The following is a 21,505-nucleotide window of genomic DNA, read 5'->3' on the forward strand; positions in this document are numbered from 1 at the left end:
AGTCATATACCACGTCAGGAGCTGTGGAGATGTATGAGAAAAGGGGAGTCCCTGAGAAATACGTAAGAATCACCCAAGACATGTATGAAAGGACAGAAGCAAATGTTAAGATCAGTATAGGCCTAACAGAAAGTTTCCCAGTAAATGTGGGACTACATCAGGGGTCTGCACTGAGCCCTTACCTATTTGATCTGGTCATGGATGTAGTAACACAAGGTATAAGAGATCAGTCTCCTTGGTGTATGCTTTTAGCTGATGATGTTATACTGTGTAGCACTAGGCGAGAGGTAGTAGAAGAAGAACTGTAGGAGTGGAGAAGAGAAATGGAAAATAGGGGATTGAAGGTGCTTTTTCTCTAGCATTAGCTGACTTTTTACCTCTATTTTGAGGTCTTATCTCTAGCATTTGGGGCTTTTTGACCTCCATTTTGAGGTGTCTCATCTCTAACATTATGGGATATTTCACCTCGATTTTGAGGTGCAATACTTCTAGCATTAGAGGCTCTTTGACCTCTATTTTTAGGTCCCTTATTTATAGCATTAGGGGTTTTTTTACCTCTATTTTTAGGAGCCTTATATATATAGCATTAGGGGCTTTTTTACCTCGATTTCGAGGAACATTACTTCTAGCATTAGAGGCTCTTTGACCTTTATTTTTCGGTGCCTTATTTGTAGCATTAGATGCTTTTTAGCCTCGATTTTGAGGTGCATTACTTCCATCATTAGAGGCTCCTTGATTTCTATTTTTAGGAGCCTTATATATAGCATTAGGGGCTTTTTTACCTCTCTTTGTAGAAGCCTTATATATAGCATTAGGGGCTTTTTTACCTCTCTTTGTAGGAGCCTTATATATAGCATTAGAGGCTTTTTGACCTCGAGTTTGAGGTACATTACTTCCTTCATTAGAGGCTCTTTGACCCCTCTTATTTGGTGCATTATTTATAGCATTAGGAGCTTTTTGGCCTCTATTTTTAGAAACCTTATATATAGCATTAGGGGCTTTTTTACCTCGATTTTGAGGTCCATTACTTGTAGCATTAGAGGCTCTTTGACCTCTCTTTTAACGTGCCTTATTTATAGCATTAGGGGCTTTTTGGCATCGATTTTTAGGTGCATTACTTCTAGCATTAGAGGCTCTTTGACCTCTATTTTTAGGTGCCTTATTTATAGCATTAGGGGCTTCTTGACCTCGATATTGAGGTGCATAACTTCAGGCTTTAGAGGCTCTTTGACCTCTTTTTTAGGAGCCTTGTTTATTGCATTAGGGGCTTTTTGACCTCTGCTTTTAGGAGTCTTATATAGCATTAGGGGCTTTTTTACCTTGATTTTGAGGTGCATTACTTCTAGCATTAGAGGCTCTTTGACCTCTTTTTAGCTGCCTTACTTATAGCATTAGGGGCTTTTTTACCTCGATTTTGAGGTGCATTACTTGTAGCATTAGAGGCACTTTGGCCTATGTCTTATTTATAGCTGTAGGGGCTTTTTGACCTCGATTTTGAGGTGCATTACCTCTGGCATTAGAGGCTCTTTGACCTCTATTTTTAGGTGCCTAATTTATAGCATTAGGGGGTTTTTGACATTGATCTTTAGGTACATTACTTCTAGCATTAGAGGCTCTTTGACCTCTATTTTTAGGTGCCTTGTTTATAGCATTAAGGGCTTTTTGACCTCGATTTTGAGGTGCATTACTTCTAGCATTAGAGGCTCTTTGACCTCTTTTTTGCTGCCTTACTTATAGCATTAGGGGCTTTTTGACCTCGATTTTGAGGTGCATTACTTCTAGCATTAGAGGCTCTTTGACCTCTTTTTAGCTGCCTTACTTATAGCATTAGGGGCTTTTTTACCTCGATTTTGAGGTGCATTACTTGTAGCATTAGAGGCTCTTTGACCTCTATTTTTAGGTACCTTATTTATAGCATTAGCGGCTTTTCGACCTCGGTTTTGAGGTGCATTACTTTTAGCATTAAAGGCTCTTTGACCTCTTTTTAGGTGCCTTATCTATAGCATTAAGGGCTTTTTTACCTCGATTTTGAGGTGCATTACTTCTAGCATTAGGGGCTCTTTGACCTCTATATTTAGGTGCCTTATTTATAGCATTAGAGGCTCTTTGACCTCTATTTTTAGGAGCCTTATATATAGCATTAGGAGCTTTTTTACCTCGATTTTGAGGTCCATTACTTGTAGCATTAGAGTCTCTTTTACCTCTATTTTTAGGTGCCTTATTTATAACATTATGGTTTTTTTACCTCTATTTTTATGTGCCTTATTTCTAGCATTAAGGTTTTTTAACCTCTATTTTGAGGTGCCTTATTTATAGCATTAATGGGTATTTTACCTGTATTTTGAGGTGCCTTATTTCTCGTATTAGGAACTGTTTTTACCTCTATTTTAAGGGGACTTACCTCTAGCATTAAAGGCTATTTTACGTCTTTGTTTAAAGGCTCTTCGTTGCTGTTCTCTTCTGTCTGCTCGAGTTTTTCAAGTTCTTTAGTTTTTCGGTTTCCTTTCATATTTCATCTTCCAGTTTCCTTAGTTTGTCAATTTCCTTCGAGATTTCATCGTATTCTTTCCTAGTTCGTCAGTTTTCTTCTAGATTTCAAGAGAGATTTCAGTGCCATGTGTCTTCAGCTCGTCAGATTCCTCAGAGAAATCGATGGCATCCATGTCTTTGTCCATCATGGCGATGAGTAAAGACATGAATGCAATAAATTTTCTCCGCATACGTCATCACGCTAAAGTAAACGACGAACAACACAATATATTTACCGATACGATCTGGATATGTCCTTTCTTCAGTGTCGAATTTTGGGACTATCCTGTTGAAGAACCACTCGTCGCCCACCGTTCAGTTGAATCATTCTGTCTCCGTCCTTATTTCCTTAATTCCAATAGTCTCCAATTATAGGACATCGTTGCAAAAGCCCAAGCAAAGGATCATTCAAGGCGCGTACATTATGTTCTTCAAAGCTCGACAACTTCTGCAGCAACCACCAAAACCAGCTGTAGATGAAGGTGTTCCGAAGAGCCTCCTGTTGATCCTGTAGTTGTAATACACAATTCTCACAGTCAGCCCCTTATTCCAAGAATAGCTATTAACAATGTTCACTGCGTTGCAGGCTTAGTTTGAAAAAAAGAGACCAGGTCTTCAGAAGTCATTTGAAACTCGGGTCGGAGCCGTTCAGAAATGCTCCGAGAAGATTTTGTTCTTCTGAAGCCTTTTGAAGATCCCGGAAAATTTTCTTCAGGTGCCGTCCAGGGAGCTCCAGGAAGAATCTGTTCAAGAATCATTCAGAACTCCATGCTAAGTCTACGGTTGTTTCTTCTGAAGATATTTGGAAATCCGGGAAAGTTTTCTTCCGAAGCCGTTCAGAGATTCTGTTCTTGGGTCATTCAGAACTCCATGCTAAGTCTATGGCCATTTCTTCTGAAGCTATTCTGAGACCCGTGAAGATTTTCTTCCAAAGCCGTTTAGGACTCGCGAAATAAACTCTTCTTTCGTTTCAATAAACCCTAGTAACTCATCATCATCATCATCATCATCATCATCATAATAGTAATAATAATGATAATAATTTTAATGGTAATGATAATGATAATAATAATAGTAATAATAATAATAAACTACAAGATTTTGATTTATGGATTTGAGTCTGAACGTTCTGAAGTCGTTCAACGCTCGGATTTGCAATTTGAAAGAAAAGTTAAAAGACTGAATAGGAAGATGAAAAGATAATTAATACTATAATTTATTACTTTCCTTATTAAGTAACGCCTGAAGCGCACTCGGTGATCGAATTCGGGCGAAGGGTAATTGACGTTTTCAGCAAACCGCATTGAAATAACCGAAGGCTTCGACTTATTTTTTCAGGTTTGAGATTTAAAACAACCCATTTTCGGTACGAATCGATATCAGAGCCGTTCGAACCCCAGAAAATACGTCTTGGAAAAAAGCATTTCAGGAGTACTTTGCTGTAGAATTCATTTTAGATAATCAATAATGATGTAATATTCACATGATTTTTCCAATGGAATTATTACTTTCTAGATTTTCTTCGAAGGCGATAGATATTACTATGTGTATATGTTATGTTTCTACGAATGGTTTATATATTGGCACACACACACACACACACACACACATATATATATATATATATATATATATATATATATATATATATATATATATATATATATGTACATTTGTGTGTGTCATCAGCCGTGATTGGTCCACTATAGAACAAAGACCACAGACATGCCACTTTATAAGTTAGTCTTCTCTTCCTTTCCCTGCTTCTTTTACAATCTCTAGGGACACATTCTACAATTCTTAATGTCCATCTATTGTCTGACATTCTCATTATATGCCCTGCCCATGTCCATTCCTTTTTCTTACATGTTAGAATATCTTCTACTTTAGTTTGCTCTCTTATCCATATTGCACTATTTATGTCTTATATTGTTATCAATATCATCGTTCTTTCCATAGCCCTTTTAAGTTATAATCAGCTTATGTTGTAAGGCCTTTAGTAAGGCTCCAAGTTTCTGATGCTTAAGTTAATACTGTAAGGACCATCTGATTAAATACTTTCCTTTTTAGAAAAATTATATTATGTATGTGTATATATACATACATACATACACACATACATGAATGCATATATAATGAATACAAAACGTCTCATCGGCGTCCAAAATCGAGGACAGCTTCTCCTCGGAGAGATCGTCCTGCCGAAAGTTTTCAGGATAACAGCAGAAATACATTTACTTTTCTCCATTTATTGTTTGGTATCGACATGTGTTTCGGATTACTTCGCGACCCTTCTTCAGGACTACATTGACTTTAGGAACTACACTTTGATATAAAGGTTATGGTGGTGAAAATTTGATCAAATATTCACGATCATAACCTTTATGTTGAAGTTTTGTCTGTCCTAAGTACACCCAGCAACAAAACCGGTGTCGCCTCGCCAGACCCGACATGGATACATCATGCCATTCTGGCCCTGAAAGGTGGCCCGACGTTTAAACAACTAAGACATCTTACGATGGTTCGAATGTGAGGAGGAGGGAAATTACTGATATCAGTCAAAGAAGTGTGAGGATTAATGATATATATATATATATATATATATATATATATATATAATCTATATATATATATATATATCTATATATATATATATATATATATATATATATATATATATATATATGATAAATTTTGCACATTTAGACGTGTTTTTCTTATTCAAATAAGCCATATATATTTTTGATACATTAATGTCTGGATTCTCTTAACGACCTCGGGATCAGAACACCCAGGCGAAATCACACAAAGACAAGAGCTTGTGTCCGGCCGGGAATCGAACCCTGGTCGGCGAGCTTGTATAGACAGTGACTAAACCACTTGGCCACGAAGAAAGATCTTTCTTCGTGGCCAAGTGGTTTAGTCACTGTCTATACAAGCTTGCCGACCAGGTTCGATTCCCGGCCGGACACAAGCTCTTGTCTTTGTGTGATTTCGCCTGGGTGCTCTGATCCCGAGGTCGTTAAGAGTATCCAGACATTAATGTATCAAAAATGTATATGGCTTATTTGAATATATATATATATGATAAATTTTGCACATTTAGACATGTTTTTCTTATTCAAATAAGCCATATATATTTTTGATACATTAATGTCTGTAGGTCTTATCTCTTATTCTTTTAAGAAATGCAATCGTTTTCGAGAATAGTTATCGAAAAATATAAATATTTGAATTCGTTACTACATTTTTATATGGAACATCCTTAAATACTGTGGGAACTGACTATTCCAATTAATATACGTCGGAATGATATATCCTTTGTTTGCATTATTTTAGCAGCTGCTCTCTCTCTCTCTCTCTATCTCTCTCTCTCTCTCTCTCTCTCTCTCTCTCTCTCTCTCTCTCTCTCTCTCTCTCTCGTACAAGAATAGGTTAGATAAGGTCATAAGAACTCTAAATGCTTATGTATTCAATATTTCATGTTAACTGGATGTGCCCAAGGATCACACAAGACCGCTAACTACTTTGGAAGCTGGTGTTGGAATCGTATTTCTTTCGGGTGAAGATCCCATGTTCCAAAGATGTTCAATGACCACCTAAAAACAATGTTAGAACAATATATGCCCGTTTTCATTGTGAGTTGGAATCATTGATATCAAAGGTTATCAATAGGGATATTACCATCATCATCATCACTTCATAAATGTTAATAAGCAAACCTCGTCAAGCCATACATGAAGATCACCCAATTGCCACCTCTCCACCATCATCTTTAACCCCCACCTGCTTATATCCTTCTACCCCCATCCCCACATGTTTGAGGTTTAAAGGTCTCACAGTTATGATGAGAGCCTTCTGGTGGAAGCTTTTCAGTCAATGAAAAACAAAATACTAAGATGACAATATTTCATACAGTTTGCTTTCCAGGTGTTTAAAATGATATCAAAACTTTAAATAACGGAGTAAATATGCAAAAGACTGATTGAACAAATATCTAGAGTAATGGATTTTTTGAAGAGCTTACCGGGAGAACACCTATAAGGTGTTGGACATCAGGTCATGAAACGACAAATAAAATCGTAACAATAAGAAGAGTCACTGCTGAGGAAATATTTCCTTTTGCCTTGGGAAGGGTGAAGCCAGCTAGATTCAGACCTTTGAGCATTGAGTAATCGTCACCAAGGAAGGGGGTTCGCTTGGAAGTGAGCGACTTGCCCAGATAATTTGATTGATTGATTAGGAGTTTTCTGTCCGCCTGACATCTAGGATTATTGACTCCGAATCAGATAATTTAAGTAGACAATGAGTTGATAGTATAATCTTTTATACCCTACATCCTATATACCACAACATCACTATAATAATGCACCAATGAACACTTACATTGCATTTCATTTCACATATTCTATTTTTACCAATCACTTCTGAAACAATATAAATTATGTTAACTGATGATGCATTTTAAATCTCCAACCTTAGACTGATATAATTGATAAAGTAAATAATACTATTTTCTCTAAGAGGCCCGGAGCCAAGTAGCCCGTGACAAAAGCTGACCCCAACCACATCGAGCTACGTAGCTCGTGATCGAAATCAAAGGAAAACACTGAAATCAACAACTAAACCTTTAAACCTCATTACCTTCGAAATTTTGAACAACGAACACTTATTAATGATTGGTGACCCATTAGGTGCTGTTTGAAACGATGCATTATTAGCCGTTACATATAATATGTAGGCTACAGTGTGTAATTATGTGGGGAGAGAGAGAGAGAGAGAGAGAGAGAGAGAGAGAGAGAGAGAGAGAGAGAGAGAGAGAGAGAGAGAGAGAAGGGGGGCGTGGGTTGATGCTTAGGAAAATTCAAACGAAGGATATTTCAGTGTTATGAATATTAATATGAATAGTCGGTTCCAATATTATTCAAGAAAATCTTATATAGAAACAAGATAGGAAAATTCAAATAAAAAGTTATGATAAAATTTCTTGATGAATTAGTTTCGAAATGATATTAGATTACATTTCTTAAAAGAATAAAAAGTTCCCTCTCTTTTCATATATATTCCATTCATCATCCCATTTGTTTGAGTGATATTGGTAATTTCCCTCCTCCTCACATTCGAACCATCCTAACGATGTCTCGGTTGTTTAATGTCGGCCACCTTTCAGGGCAAGAGGGGCATGATCTCTCCAAGTCAGGTCTGGCCAGGCGACACCGGTTTTGTTGACGGGTGTACAGCAGAAAAAAAATCATGCAAAACACACACACACATACACACACACAAAGAAATAATTACAAACATTCTTTATCTGCAATAGTGTTTTGAAATAAGCATTCATAAAACCGCAAAGAACCATGAGTAATTTTTGTATCAAGCTATCGTATGAAGAGATCACATTTTGTTTTAGGAAAACTTTTGAACTTATAGATTCATTTACTTCTTTATAGTTTGCTATTACTATTTTTCAATGACATGTTTTGACTCTTCTATTGTTAGTTCGAGTCTAAATTCTTATTAGAAAATTACTCTTACATTACGTATATACTATTCTCTAAGTAATTTTGCATTATTTCCTTCTAAAACTGGAAATGACGATGAAGTAGAAACGTTGCTAAAGTTTATTGTTATTGTTATTATTATAGTAAGACGATGTAATTACGAGGCGAGGTGTGTTACACCAAGTGTTTATAACCCATTCTTAGAGATGAGGAAAATTTTAGACAGTAAATAAGGCCCAATTTTTTGGAGTAATTTTAAAAATGTTCTCAAGAAAAGCCTCAGACAAATTGAATAGGAAATATATTGGTATGTTTTAAGGAAACCTTCATTTGGAGCGTTTACTTTAACGAGGGATCTAAGGGGAAATTACAAGTAATTGAGATATTGTGTAGCGTTTAGTGCGAAAGTATGAGCTCACTATTATCTAACGGGGTTATTAGGATGACAAAAAGCAAGTCATAATTGATTTTTTTACCCCTTTGTTACCAAACATTTCTTGGGCATATCTTTACAAATTAAAGGTTTAGATTTTTATGTTTATAGAAGCTGAAAACGATTGTTGGGCGTTATGCCATCATTAGCACAGACAAGACAAAACCATATTTTAACCCACTGTAATTTATTTCTACCATTAAAACATATCTATACTTCTCAGTCCTCGATTTTAGAATTTTTCCTTTACGCTAATCTTCCTTAAGGCTAACCATCAGTCTTCGGGAAGCTATTTAAATTTTATAAGGATATCTTTACTTTTATGGTTTTAAATTGTATACCCTTTTACTCTTTGCCTATAATGAACGATATCGGCGTCAATAACCTTCGATGTCAGGATGCCAAAAAAATTCCAAATCAATCAATCAATCAACATTTCATGTTGGAATTGACTTACTTGTGGAGCTTTCGCTGGGCTTACGGACCAGTTTTCTATGATCCTTTTTGACGACCTGCCAGTGTTTCATGGCATTTGTGATGGCCGAATTCCGCTTCTCCTCGTCGCTGATTTTGGTGGCTTGGGCTCGTTCCTTATCGCGGAACTTTTGCAGCTGTTTCTCCGACTGTCTCCGGGTGTCCATGGTGAGCTCTTGGTCGTCCAGCCTAGAAGGAGGAAGAAAGAAATGGGATATATATATATATATATATATATATATATATATATATATATATATAGGTATGTATGTATTTATTGTTATTATCATTATTATTATTATTATTATTATTATTATTATTATTACTTGCTAAGCTACAACCCTAGTTGGAAAAGCAGGATGCTATAATCCCAGGGGCCCCAACACGGAAAACAGCCCAGTGAGGAAAGGAAACAAGGAAAAATATTTCAAGAACAGTAACATTATAATAAATATTTCTTATCGAACTATAAAAACTTTAACAAAGCAAGAGGAAGAGAAACTAGATGAAACAGTGTGCCCAAGTGTACCCTCTAGCAAGAGAACTGTAACCCAAGACAGTGGAAGACCATGGTGCAGAGGCTATGGCACTACCCAAAACTAGAGAACAATGGTTTGATTTTGGAATGACCTTCTAGAAGAGCTGCTTACTATAGCTAAAGAGTCTTTTCTACCATTACCAAGAGGAAAGTAGCCACTAAACGATTACAGTGCAGTAGTTAACCCCTTGGATAAAGAATTGTTTGGTAATCTAAGTGGTGTCAGCTGTATAAAGAAAAAAAGAATCTGTAAAGAATAGGCCAGACTATACGATGTCTGTGTAGGCAAGGGGAAATGAACCGTAACCAGAGAGAAGGATCAAATGTAATACTGTCTGGCCAGTCAAAGGACCCCATAACTCTCTAGTGGTAGTATCCCAACGGGTGGCTAGTGCCCTGGCCAACCTATATCTCTATCTATCTATCTATCAATCTATATATATATATATATAGATAGATAGATAGATATATATGTATATGTGTATAGATATATATACAGTATATATATATATATATATATATATATATATATATATATATATATATATATATATATATATATATATATATATATAAAGTAATTTTCTTAAAGGATAGCTTTCACTATAATTTCCTAAAGAATAATCATGAAAAAGTGCCCGAGCACAATGAGATTGGCCTTAATTGCCTCAGTGGCAGCTTGACCCACCTTTGAAATCTGCAGTCATCTGTTAATCTCCTTAAGGTTTATATTTTAAAGGATGTCATAAAGATTTGAGGATTTGTTTGCTGGGAACCCATCTCTCCCATTATTACTTATGCAGACTTTTATTTCCTTTTTAGAAAAGAACGATGACAGAGAAACAGCCGAATAGTATCATAAATAATTTTGTAAATTAGAGATTAATCTGATAATCTTGGTGAAAGTATGGGATTTCCTGAGAGCGCTTGTTAGTTCTTGTTACTGGATGTTTGAATATAAATCAAATGACACTAAAGGAGTGATTGAAACTCAACATTTCACAAATAAGCTATTTGAGAATATTTTCTTTCCCCTTATATGCAAAGTGTGAAAATAGTGTATTCAAATAAAATAATTTGCTATTAGAAAATAAAGGAAAGCACTTTGAAGACTTTGATAAACTTATGAATCACGTTGCATACATGTACGCAATCCCATTTTTCATAGTATGTACATTTTGTTGAAAATAGGTCATCTATTTTGTCCTCCCCCTGCCATAGATTTTCTTGTTGACTCAGTGCTGAAAGAAAATAGCTGTAGACCATATTTCTTCCGGGGCAACGTTATATTTCTTCACTTGGAGCTGATTTATAGTTTTTTTTTTCTAGATGAGTAAGGTTTAAATACCATATTGCATTCGAATTTATAAATCACATACACACTATATATGTGCGTGTATATGTGTGTGTGTATATATATATATATATATATATATATATATATATATACTGTATACATAGATATATATATATATATATATATATATATATATATATATATATAGATATATATATATATTCATCATCACCATCATCATTTCCTCACATGCCTATTGACGCAAAGGGCCTCGGTTAGATTTCGCCAGTCGTGTCTGTCTTGAGCTTTTAATTGAATACTTCTCCATTCATCATCTCCTATTTCGCGCTTCATAGTCCTCAACCATGTAGGCCTGGGTCTTCCAACTCTTCTAGTGCCTTGTGGAGTCCAACTGAACGTTTGAGGAACTAATCTCTCTTGGGGAGTGCGAAGAGCATGCCCAAACCATCTCCATCTACCCCTCATCATGATCTCATCAACATATGGCACTCGAGTAATTTCGCTTATAGTTTCATTTCTAATCCTATCCTGCCATTTAACTCCCATTACCCTTCTGAGGGCTTTGGTCTCAAATTTATTAAATCTATTGGAGATTATTTCATTGTCATACCATGACTCATGTCCATAGAATAACACCCATCTCACTAAACTGATATATAGTCTGATTTTTATATGTAATCTCAGGCGATTTGATTTCCGGACTTTACATAACCTAGCCATTGTCTAATTTGCTTTTTTCAATCTTTCACTAAACTCTAATTCTAAAGACCCTGTATTAGAGATCATAGTTTCTAAATACTTAAATGATTCTACCTCATTAATCCTTTCTCCTTCCAATGATATTTCATCTTCCATTGCATACTCCTTTCTCATCTTCTCTGTCTTTCTTCTGTTTATCTTCAGCCCAACCTCGAGTGATATTTCATGCATTCTGGTAAGCAAGCATTGCAGATCCTGTGGTGTTTGGCTAACAAGGAAAACCTCATCACCATTCGCTAGGTCTGCTAAATTCCTATCAACAATCCAATCCAATCCTTCTCCACCATCTCTGACTGTTCTACGAATTACAAAATCCATAAGGAGAATAAACAACATAGGTGACAGCACATTCCCTTGGAGTACTCCGTTGTTCACTGGAAATTACAGTATATATATATATATATATATATATATGTAATATACATATGTATAATATACTTATATATATATAGATATATGTATATATATGTATATATATAGATAGATAGATAGATATATGTATATACACTAGTGTACCTGAGCCGTCAAATATGACGTGTAAATATTTAGATAGATATGCACACACAGATTCAACCCTTTCTACCCCCTCCCCCTTTCCTAACTACAAACCGCTGGTATGACAATTTGTGGGAGGGCATGGTTTCCGACTGTACTTCCCGGAGTATTCCCTCTCACCAGGGTATGACTACTACCTCACCCCTCTGAGCGTGACAGGAAAGGAATATATATATATATATATATATATATATATATATATATATATATATATATATATATATATATATATTTATTATATACACACATATATATATATATATACATATGTGTATAGTATATATATAAATATATATATACATATATATATATATATATATGTCTTTGTGTGTGTATGTGTATGTGTATATTTGATAAATGTGTATGTTAAGCCTCTATGGTTATTTAATATTTTTGTGGTAGGAGTAATAGGAAAATCTAGAGAAAGGTAGGATAAAAAGGGGTCGGGGGTTGGGTGGGGGGGAGTTGTTGATGCCATAGTTATAACGTAATAACGAAGGTGGGCTGCAGAAACTGGTAAGGAAGTTCGGGAGTGTTTGTAAAACGGCGAAAATAATGTAGATTATAAGACAAAAAAGTTAATGCGTCTCTTCTATGAGAGGGACATTCCAAAATCAAACCAATATTCCCTAGTCCTGGGTAGTGGTATAGCCTCTGTACCATGGTCTGTCTCTTTTTTATGGATAGAGTTCACTTGCGTGAAAGTACCCTCGAGCACACTATTCTATCTTATTTTGTTATTTTGAAGTTTTTTATAGTTTATGTGTAATAGATTTATTTTAATGCAATTATTCTTATTTCCTTTTCTCACTGAGCTATTTTCCCTGTTGTAGCGTTCATGTAAGATATTTCATAAAATGACAATTTTTTTACATCCAAATTTTAAGAGTCATTATTCTACGAAACATTAATTGAAATCAATTTTGGTTTTCGATATCAATCCACAGATTATTATCCATCGGCATTTCAAACTTTCCTTGACGTCTCCTGACGCCTCCACTACTAACTATCCAGGGATAAGTTGAAGTAATTTGCATCTGGCGCATTATGTGGACGAGTCAAACCTTATCTCAAGTGTGCTTGCATAATAACAGTGCGGCAGGCAGCTGCAACTTGGATCCTACATCGCAGACGTATCTTCATCAAAGTCGTATTTACTTAGCCTCGAGTTGCAGGAATGAGGTTCGCCTGAAGTCTTAATAAATTCGTATCGTAAATTGACTCTCTCAACTATATTCACACATCAGTTCACCCATTCTGCATAGTCTTGTTTTCTCGATTATATTATTAGTAATAAACTTTTATTTGCGATTAACCTGTTCGTTTTTCTATTTGATAAAGCGAGACTTGAGCTTAAACCAACCGTATGATAGTAAATCATCCAAATACTGTATATTAAGGTAAACAACTACAACGAAGCCTTAAAGTCTTGTGCCATCTGGTAATGAAATTATGAAGATCTCCATTTGCAAACCACACTGCGGCATATTATGTTTAAGGCCGAACGCCCAGTTGTGACGTCACACAAGCTATAAAGGCCCAGGTGCTACGCTGAGCATAATTGTTTTTCTTATTAGAGGAAACTTGTTTTTTTTTTTCCTTATACAGGTAGTTGGATGACGCTCATGGCATCCAACGTGTCTCTATACACCCGCTTTGATTTACCTACATGCTTTGGGAATTATTTCGAGGTAGTTCATTTGTTTATCCTAAATGAGTCTGTAGGACTCTCCTTTATTTCAGTCTACTTCATACGTTGTTTGTTATGATTTCATCAATACTTGTGTGTGAAAACATCAAGGGGAATTCTGATATTTCCATTTAATTCTTTATTATTTGGTATAACAGGTAATTCATGTAAGTATTGACACGCGTATGCACTGCAGTGTGTGTGTGTGTGTGTGTGTGTGTGTATGTATATATATATATATATATATATATATATATATATATATATATATATATATAATTTATATATATATATATATATATATAATGTATATATATAATGTATATATATATATATATATATATATATATATATATATATATATATATATATATGCAGTATATGATAGTTTTGCACATTTAAATATGTTTATACATATATTCATATGAGCACTATCTATATATATATATATATATAGAGAGAGAGAGAGAGAGGTCCACCCTTTAATCTTTGAATTAACAGAATTTTGTTTTATCTTGCCGTAAAATACCTATAACATGTAAAACAATGATGAATTGCCTCATCAATGTCATAAAGTATTTAGCTATGTTTTATATATCGAAGCAAAGGATAATACTAAGAGAAATTGCCTTGCTTAGATGCTTCAATATGAATCTAAATCTGCTTGCGTGCAAAATATACAGACTTATCTTTTCATGACATTGTGAAAATCGAAAGGCTTTACACCAAACAAGCATTCGTATTTCATTACTTTGATTAAAGTCTGGGAATTGTGATAGTATGTAAAATCTGCAGAGTTATTTGTTTTGCATGTCATAAGTTAACGTTCACGCTAGCTTTTATGAATATTACCATGTTGATGTAATGTTTTTTTTTTTTCTTTTCAAACAATTGGCTCTTCTCATCATTGAAGAATCAATCATTGTATTATATTTAAGGTATTCTTTCTCTCAAATATCTCTAGATTATACCTGCTGTACTTTACATCCATCAACAAATTCGTAGGTCATGAGAATTCTTCAATCTGTTTCTGGAAATGATTCTATGTATTTTATCAGTCAAGGGAAATCATATTCTGAAACTATTTCTGGTGTTTATTAAACAGAAAGCAATGCAATAAAGAACCTTTTATATTTTCCTCTTTATATGTAAAGATGAAATAATTGGATTCTAAATAACATTTTATCCCAATGAGCTGTGCACTAGTCACTGATTATCATAGATTAAGTTTGAGAAGTAGTGGCTTGACGGGTTTAACAAAAGACGGAGGAAGATTTCCTCCTTCACCTCAGCTTTCATTAAAGAGGGAAATGATCATGAAGAGCGCCGAGAGGTGAAGCAAGACATTACTGGGTTAAATTATTGGGTTAAGCGTAAAGCTTACACCCAAATGTTTTTTTTTCCTTTGTCCTATATGAAAACCGCTGATTTCTTAGCTCCTATTTGGTTGTTATTTATTACAATTTAGCAAGAAGAGGACATTTTTGCAGTCGTTGTTACATCATTAGGTAATTGTGTTTATAGTAAGCTCTAGCCCTGCTGATTACCGCCCAATTTCCATAACTCCCATAGTACCTAAAGTTTATGAACCTCTTTTGGCAAAACGTCTAAGCCTTGGAGCATGTGATGTCCTTCTTACAGTTCCCAATGTTGTACTCGAATCCCTTGATTGTGGTGAGGAAGTTCGTATGATTGGTCTTAATTTTAGTTCTGCCTTTGACTGCTTTAACTATGAGGCCCTTGTTTTCAAATTGAAACAGTTGGAAATAAGGGGATCTTTTCTTAGTATCACTGTTGATTTTTTAAGTAATAGATTGCAAAGAGTAGTTGTTGAGTGGCACCATAGTCGAGTATAGGTATGTAATATCTGGTGTTCCTTAGGGTAGTGTTCTTGGCCCATCCATTACTTTTCAAACTATATACAAATGTTATGTAGTTTGGCCTAGAAAACAGGCTCGTTGCATATACAAATGATGCGATTCTCTTTGCATCAATTCCATGCCCTGAATGTAGACCCGGGTTTACTAAATAGAAATCTAGCTAAATAAGTGCATGGTGCAAATTATGGGACATGAAGTTGAGTCCTAACAAAACTCAAAGTATGATTGTAATTAGCTTGGGGACAGTGGCTCTTCATATCTCTTCACTGATAATGTTTTTCTAACTATATACAAATCCTTTAGAATTTTAGGTGTGATTCTTCCTTGCAAATTTACTTTTGAGAAACATTTTTGGTCTGTTTGTTCTTCTATTGCACATAAAAAAAAAATGATTTACTGAGAAAGATTTTTATGATTTTCGGCGGTCCATTTATCCTGAAGAAATGTAATTCTTTCATTCTACATTTTTTAGTATTGTTCTCTTGTCTTGTCTTTAGCTGCTGACTTATATTTTATTGGACAAAAACTTTCTGTCAGTTAAATTTCATATTCCTTGTCCGGATATTAATCTCTAGCACCGTCGTTCACTTAGTTCTTTATGCATGATGCATTCAATCTTCACAGACTGTACCATCCACCACATGTAGGTAGTACTGGGTATACAGTTAGCGGTGCATTACGTTTGAGTGCATTGCCATTACAATTGAGCGGCAAAGTAACTACATTTGCGCGCAACCATATATTACATTTGCGGGCATGCCTTTCTGGAAAAAAAAAAAAACTTGTAATGTGAAATTGGAACAAGTTAATTGTAAGATTAAGTTGATTTTCAGCAAAATTTTCATATGTACTTACGAAATCAGTAATTATGATCACATTTAGTTGCTGATGTAATGTTTTCATCGATTGACTGCAGTTACTTGTAAGAGAGTTGGTTAGGTTAGGGTAAGTTAGGTTATTATTTTTAACTTTTTCTTAAAACTGCTCGAGATTCAATCCCCCGTAACTTGATGTAAGTTTAACCACTAGTTCCCCCAACGGCTCCGCACCCAATCGTAGAAATGTCGACGCTCAAACGTTCCAAGTTTTAATACCCCAATTACCGCAAATATAATGCGCCCAGTTAGTTCTAACACTGCACAGTATTCTAGAAGTTTTATTCCAACGGTGACCAAATTGAGAAATGGTCTTCCTAATCTCGCTGTTGAATCAGTGGAACCTTAGAAGTTCAAACTTGTAGCAAATATTTTTTGTTAAACAGGTTGGCATGAGTCATCTCTTCATAGTTTGTATATGACAAATCTGTTCTAACGTTGTTACTGATCTTAAGATATTTTGTATATTTTATCTATTACTTCTCATATATGATTCATTTATTTCCTTATATCCTCTCCCTTCTTGGGCTAATTTTCCAGTTGGAGCCCTATGACTTGTAGCACTCTGCTTTTCCAGCTAGAGTTGTAGCTTAGCCAGTAATGCTAATAATAAGAAACAGCAGACTAGAATTCTTAAGAAACAAGGAAAGAAGAAAAGAAGCTGTGTGAGAACTTAAACCTGAGATATACTTCTTGAAATGGCAAACGAACAGATGAAGCCCAAAGTCATAGGTTTAACGTCTAATAACAGATTTCATTTTTTGTTTCACAAAAGCAATATTGGTGTCCCAAAGGAAGTCTTAGGATTTAAAGAGTTTGAGGAAATAAGAATTAAGTGATACTGCAAATGTTTCAGAAATAGTAATGAATGGATATTCTGAAGGATACGGCAGACACCTGTTTTGGGGATGGACTGAACCAGTATAGCCAAACGAGATCAAAATTAAAAGGAATATGGAACTAACTATTATTATATACGTTAAGTGTTTTCCACCCTAAAGTTGTTTGGGCAAGAATATTAATTCTCTTCACTTAGTAAAAATCCGTCAAAAGTTACTATGTAAAAAAAGAAAAAAAAAACAGTAATAACATTTTTTTTTTTTCTTTTCCTGGAACATCAACAAACGCTTGACTTCATAAAAGATTAAACACTTTTCCACTGCGGAGGCAGTTTACTAAGAACTTCACTTTAGTGATGAAGAGGAATGCAAATTAATTTTTGTTGTCATATTTTCATATCTGCATTGTTTAATTACTCAAAGGCGCTTTGTTAGATATTTTATGATAATGCGTTTCGTTATATTTTATCTATACGGTTCTTAGGTTTTTAAAATCGAACCTGCCACTTAAACAAAACCCCCAAAAATGCACATATGTATGTAGTGGAAGTAAACCGGAAACATACGTCGACTTGCTTTGTTGCAAAGATGTATTTTTAACATCTGCTTCTCACTAAAATGCCTCCATTTATGTGAGTTCCGGAGTATGCAGTCCCTTACTTCGTGCTTTAATACATTCATACACTTCGCTCGCAACTATTGCGTTTAAGTAGGGACTCCTTTCTCCTTCAGTTTTATGGTTTTAATTTAGGGTCTCTTATGAACACGTATGGCATTATTTCTTATTTGATTAAAAAATTTCTACGATGTTTCTATTATGTGTCTTTTCTAGGGATAAAATTTTTCGATAGAGTTTCTAGAATTATTCCATGCAGTCTAGTGTGTGTGTGTGTGTGTGTGTGTGTATATATATATATATATAATATATATATATACTGTATAATATATATATATATATATATATATATATATATATATATACTGTATAATATATATATATATATATATATATATATATATATATATATATATATATATATACTGTATTTAAACATTTTTTATAATTGGACGTACTACCTTTATCATTCAAATAGTCAAAAGTCCACGGGCATCAATAGTCTTTTTTACTGTAATGAATCTCATTGTTATTGAATTCATAGGGCTTTTACTTTAGTGTGTGCGTAATTATGTCCAAATGCTCACGTCACATAAATTTAGCCAAATGACTCAATTATTCATCCGTATGTATCGCTCCATTTTTATAAAAAAAGAAATAAAACTGCAGCTCCTCAATGTAGACTTCCATCCTACTGGCCCAGACAGACTCAATTATTCATCCGTATGTATCGCTCCTTTTATATATATATATATATATATATATATATATATATATATATATATATATATATATATATATATATATATATATATATATATATATTGCAGCTCCTCAATGTAGACTTTCATCCTACTGGCCCAGACAGATTGAATTTGTTTTTTCTCATATACCATGATGGTATTTTTCATCTATCTGCCGTCAAAATCTTGTTTTTCTTCCTCTCACATACTCATATAGGTTTTTATTTGATTATTATAAAGAAATAAATACACCATCTGGAGGTGGTATATTGAATTATGTATAATATAAGATGAAGCGTCTCATTAATTTTTTTGCTGCCTCTCACTGACTCACCTTTTAAGTCTGTAGAACTTAGTGACGGCATGGTGGAAGTAGTTGGGCTGTCTACTGATGGGGTTCTCCTCCAGGGACAATTCCCGCAGCTTCAAGCAATTCTGGAGGCAAGCGATGTCCTCGTATCTGAGAGAGAAAAAAAGAAGAGATTGAGCACATCATCGCCTACATGGTATTACTCATAAGTAGTCTTCTAAAATGACATTTCCTTCTTCAGATAGTGAATTGGATCTATTTTTATTTTATCTTATTTTAGTTGCCATTTGTATTCTGCTATTTTAAATTATATATTATATCATCATACTAACGATTGTGCAGTTAACATGCAAAATAAGATAGAAATTAAATTAGTCTTTATTTTTTGGCATCCCTATATTATTATCCATAGTTATCGTCATCATCATCATCCCCTCCTACGCATATTGACGTAAAGGGCCTCTTCTTAGTTATACTATGTGACTAAAGGTAATCCAAAGCTATAGAAGATATTCTTTATTCATGTTCGTAATTTGAATGAAATGCTGGTATTGCCAATGGTATGCTCCCTTAGGCGCTCAATTAGATTGCTCCAAGAATATTTCAAATTTTTTTAGACATGATTTATGAAACCCAGAGTAACATATTTAGAAATGTAAAAATGTTTAGGTCATTCGACATAAATAATAAACTGCTATTTTATCCGTGATGGTTTTTATGCAGTTGTTTCTTGTTTTTGGAAATGCTGATAGTTTTATGCAATTTAGTGTTGTTTATTGTTAATGGAAAGCTTGATAGTTTTCATGCAATTAAGTGTTATTTATTGCTAATAGAAAGCCTGATAACTTTCATGCAGTTAAGTGTTATTCATTGTTAATAGAAAGAATGATAGTTTTAATGCAATTAAGTGTGATTTATTGATAATTAGAAAGCCTGATAGTTTTCATGCAATTAAGTGTTATTTATTGTTAATAGAAAGAATGATAGTTTTAATGCAATTAAGTGTGATTTATTGATAATTAGAAAGCCTGATAGTTTTCATGCAATTAAGTGTTATTTATTGTTAATAGAAAGCCTGATAGCTTTCATGCAATTGTGTTATTGTTAATAGAAAGCCTGATATTTTTTATGCAATTGAGTGTTTTTTATTGTTAATAGAAAGCCAGACATTTTTTATGCAATTTATTGTTGTTTATTGTTAGTGGGAAGTGTGATAGTTTTTATGCAATCTCGTGTTGATTATTGTTAATGAAAAGCCTTATCAAGAATAACTGTAATTAACCTGTAGATCTCGTTATATCCCATGAAGACCTTTTCTAGTCGAGGTAGGTAATGAAGGTCAGCCACTGTCCTGATCAAGTTGCGCCTCAAGTTCAGTTCGACCAAACACTCGAGTCCTCGTAACCCAGTTACGTGACGGAGCATGTTTCCGGCCAGATTCAGAAGTCGTAACTCCTGCAAAGCGAATAATTATGCCAAAAGTTAATAAGTTAATCTTCATTAGGAATTCTCATAGTTATGGAGTCATACAAAGTATTAACGAGGAATGGGGTGGGAATGATCAATGGATGAATGTACTAAAAAAAAATGAGATTGAAATCCCAATATTTCATTATCCTACATCCAAACAATGATTATTTCTCTCTCTCTCTCTCTCTCTCTCTCTCTCTCTCTCTCTCTCTCTCTCTCTCTCTCTCTCTCTCTCTCTCTCTCTCTCTCTCTCACTGTGTGCGTAAGGGCAGGGAGAAGAGAGGACGTTCTGTAGATAATCCATTAATGTTTTCCTTTTTATTAACAGTTTGAGTACTATTTAGATTTTACGTATCTTTTAAAAATGTTGTGTATCTTGATATAGAAGCCTATCTTGCTCTTAATTACGGATATGAATTTAACTACACATGATAACTGATGGACGATAAAAACCAGATGATACCAAGATTCAAGTGTGTTTTGTCCTAATCATTTGCAGATGCAATTAACTATGCTGTGAATAAATTGCCCTGCATTCACTGGATCTATGATTAGTAAAAATTCAGTAACTATGATTTATTTATCACCTTTATTTACGAATAAAGCATTCAAATATGGATGGTAGAAATATTAATTTTGTATGTAATGATAACAGAATATAAAATAAAATGTTCTGTTCAATTAGAAATCACGATGAAATTTTTGACAAAGAAAGTCATAAACATAATTTCAGCTTTACGTGTAACTCATAAAATTGTGTAAAGGATATGCGTATGGCGTGTATATATTTCGATTTAATTTGCATGTCCTTTCTGGGAAGTCAAGAACGCTTAATTCAATTAAAGCTCATTGTGAGGCCATAATACCTCTCTTATCTTTGAGCTTTGTTTCCTGTGCTGAATTATAGTTTGAAGCTGGATCAACACAAGAATGGCAAAGATAACAGAAGGATCTGAAATGGTAAAGAAATTTAAA

At 34.3% G+C, this 21,505-nt stretch overlaps 1 protein-coding gene across 1 annotated transcript in view; it reads right to left on the reverse strand.

The window, feature by feature from the left end:
• The window catches only part of LOC137654245 (uncharacterized), a 46,779-nt gene extending 26,294 nt beyond the window's left edge, over positions 1 to 20,485 (reverse strand). Inside the window, exons 1-3 of the mRNA XM_068387875.1 lie at positions 20,343 to 20,485; positions 19,085 to 19,210; positions 8,921 to 9,126 (exon numbers count right to left, since the gene is read on the reverse strand). Of these exons, the coding sequence (XP_068243976.1) occupies positions 8,921 to 9,126; positions 19,085 to 19,210; positions 20,343 to 20,485 (475 nt within the window). The remainder of the gene's footprint in view (positions 1 to 8,920; positions 9,127 to 19,084; positions 19,211 to 20,342) is intronic.
• Between the last annotated feature and the right edge of the window lie 1,020 nt (positions 20,486 to 21,505).

Source organism: Palaemon carinicauda, chromosome 15 (assembly GCF_036898095.1).
Source record: "Palaemon carinicauda isolate YSFRI2023 chromosome 15, ASM3689809v2, whole genome shotgun sequence".
NCBI lineage: Eukaryota > Metazoa > Arthropoda > Malacostraca > Decapoda > Palaemonidae > Palaemon > Palaemon carinicauda.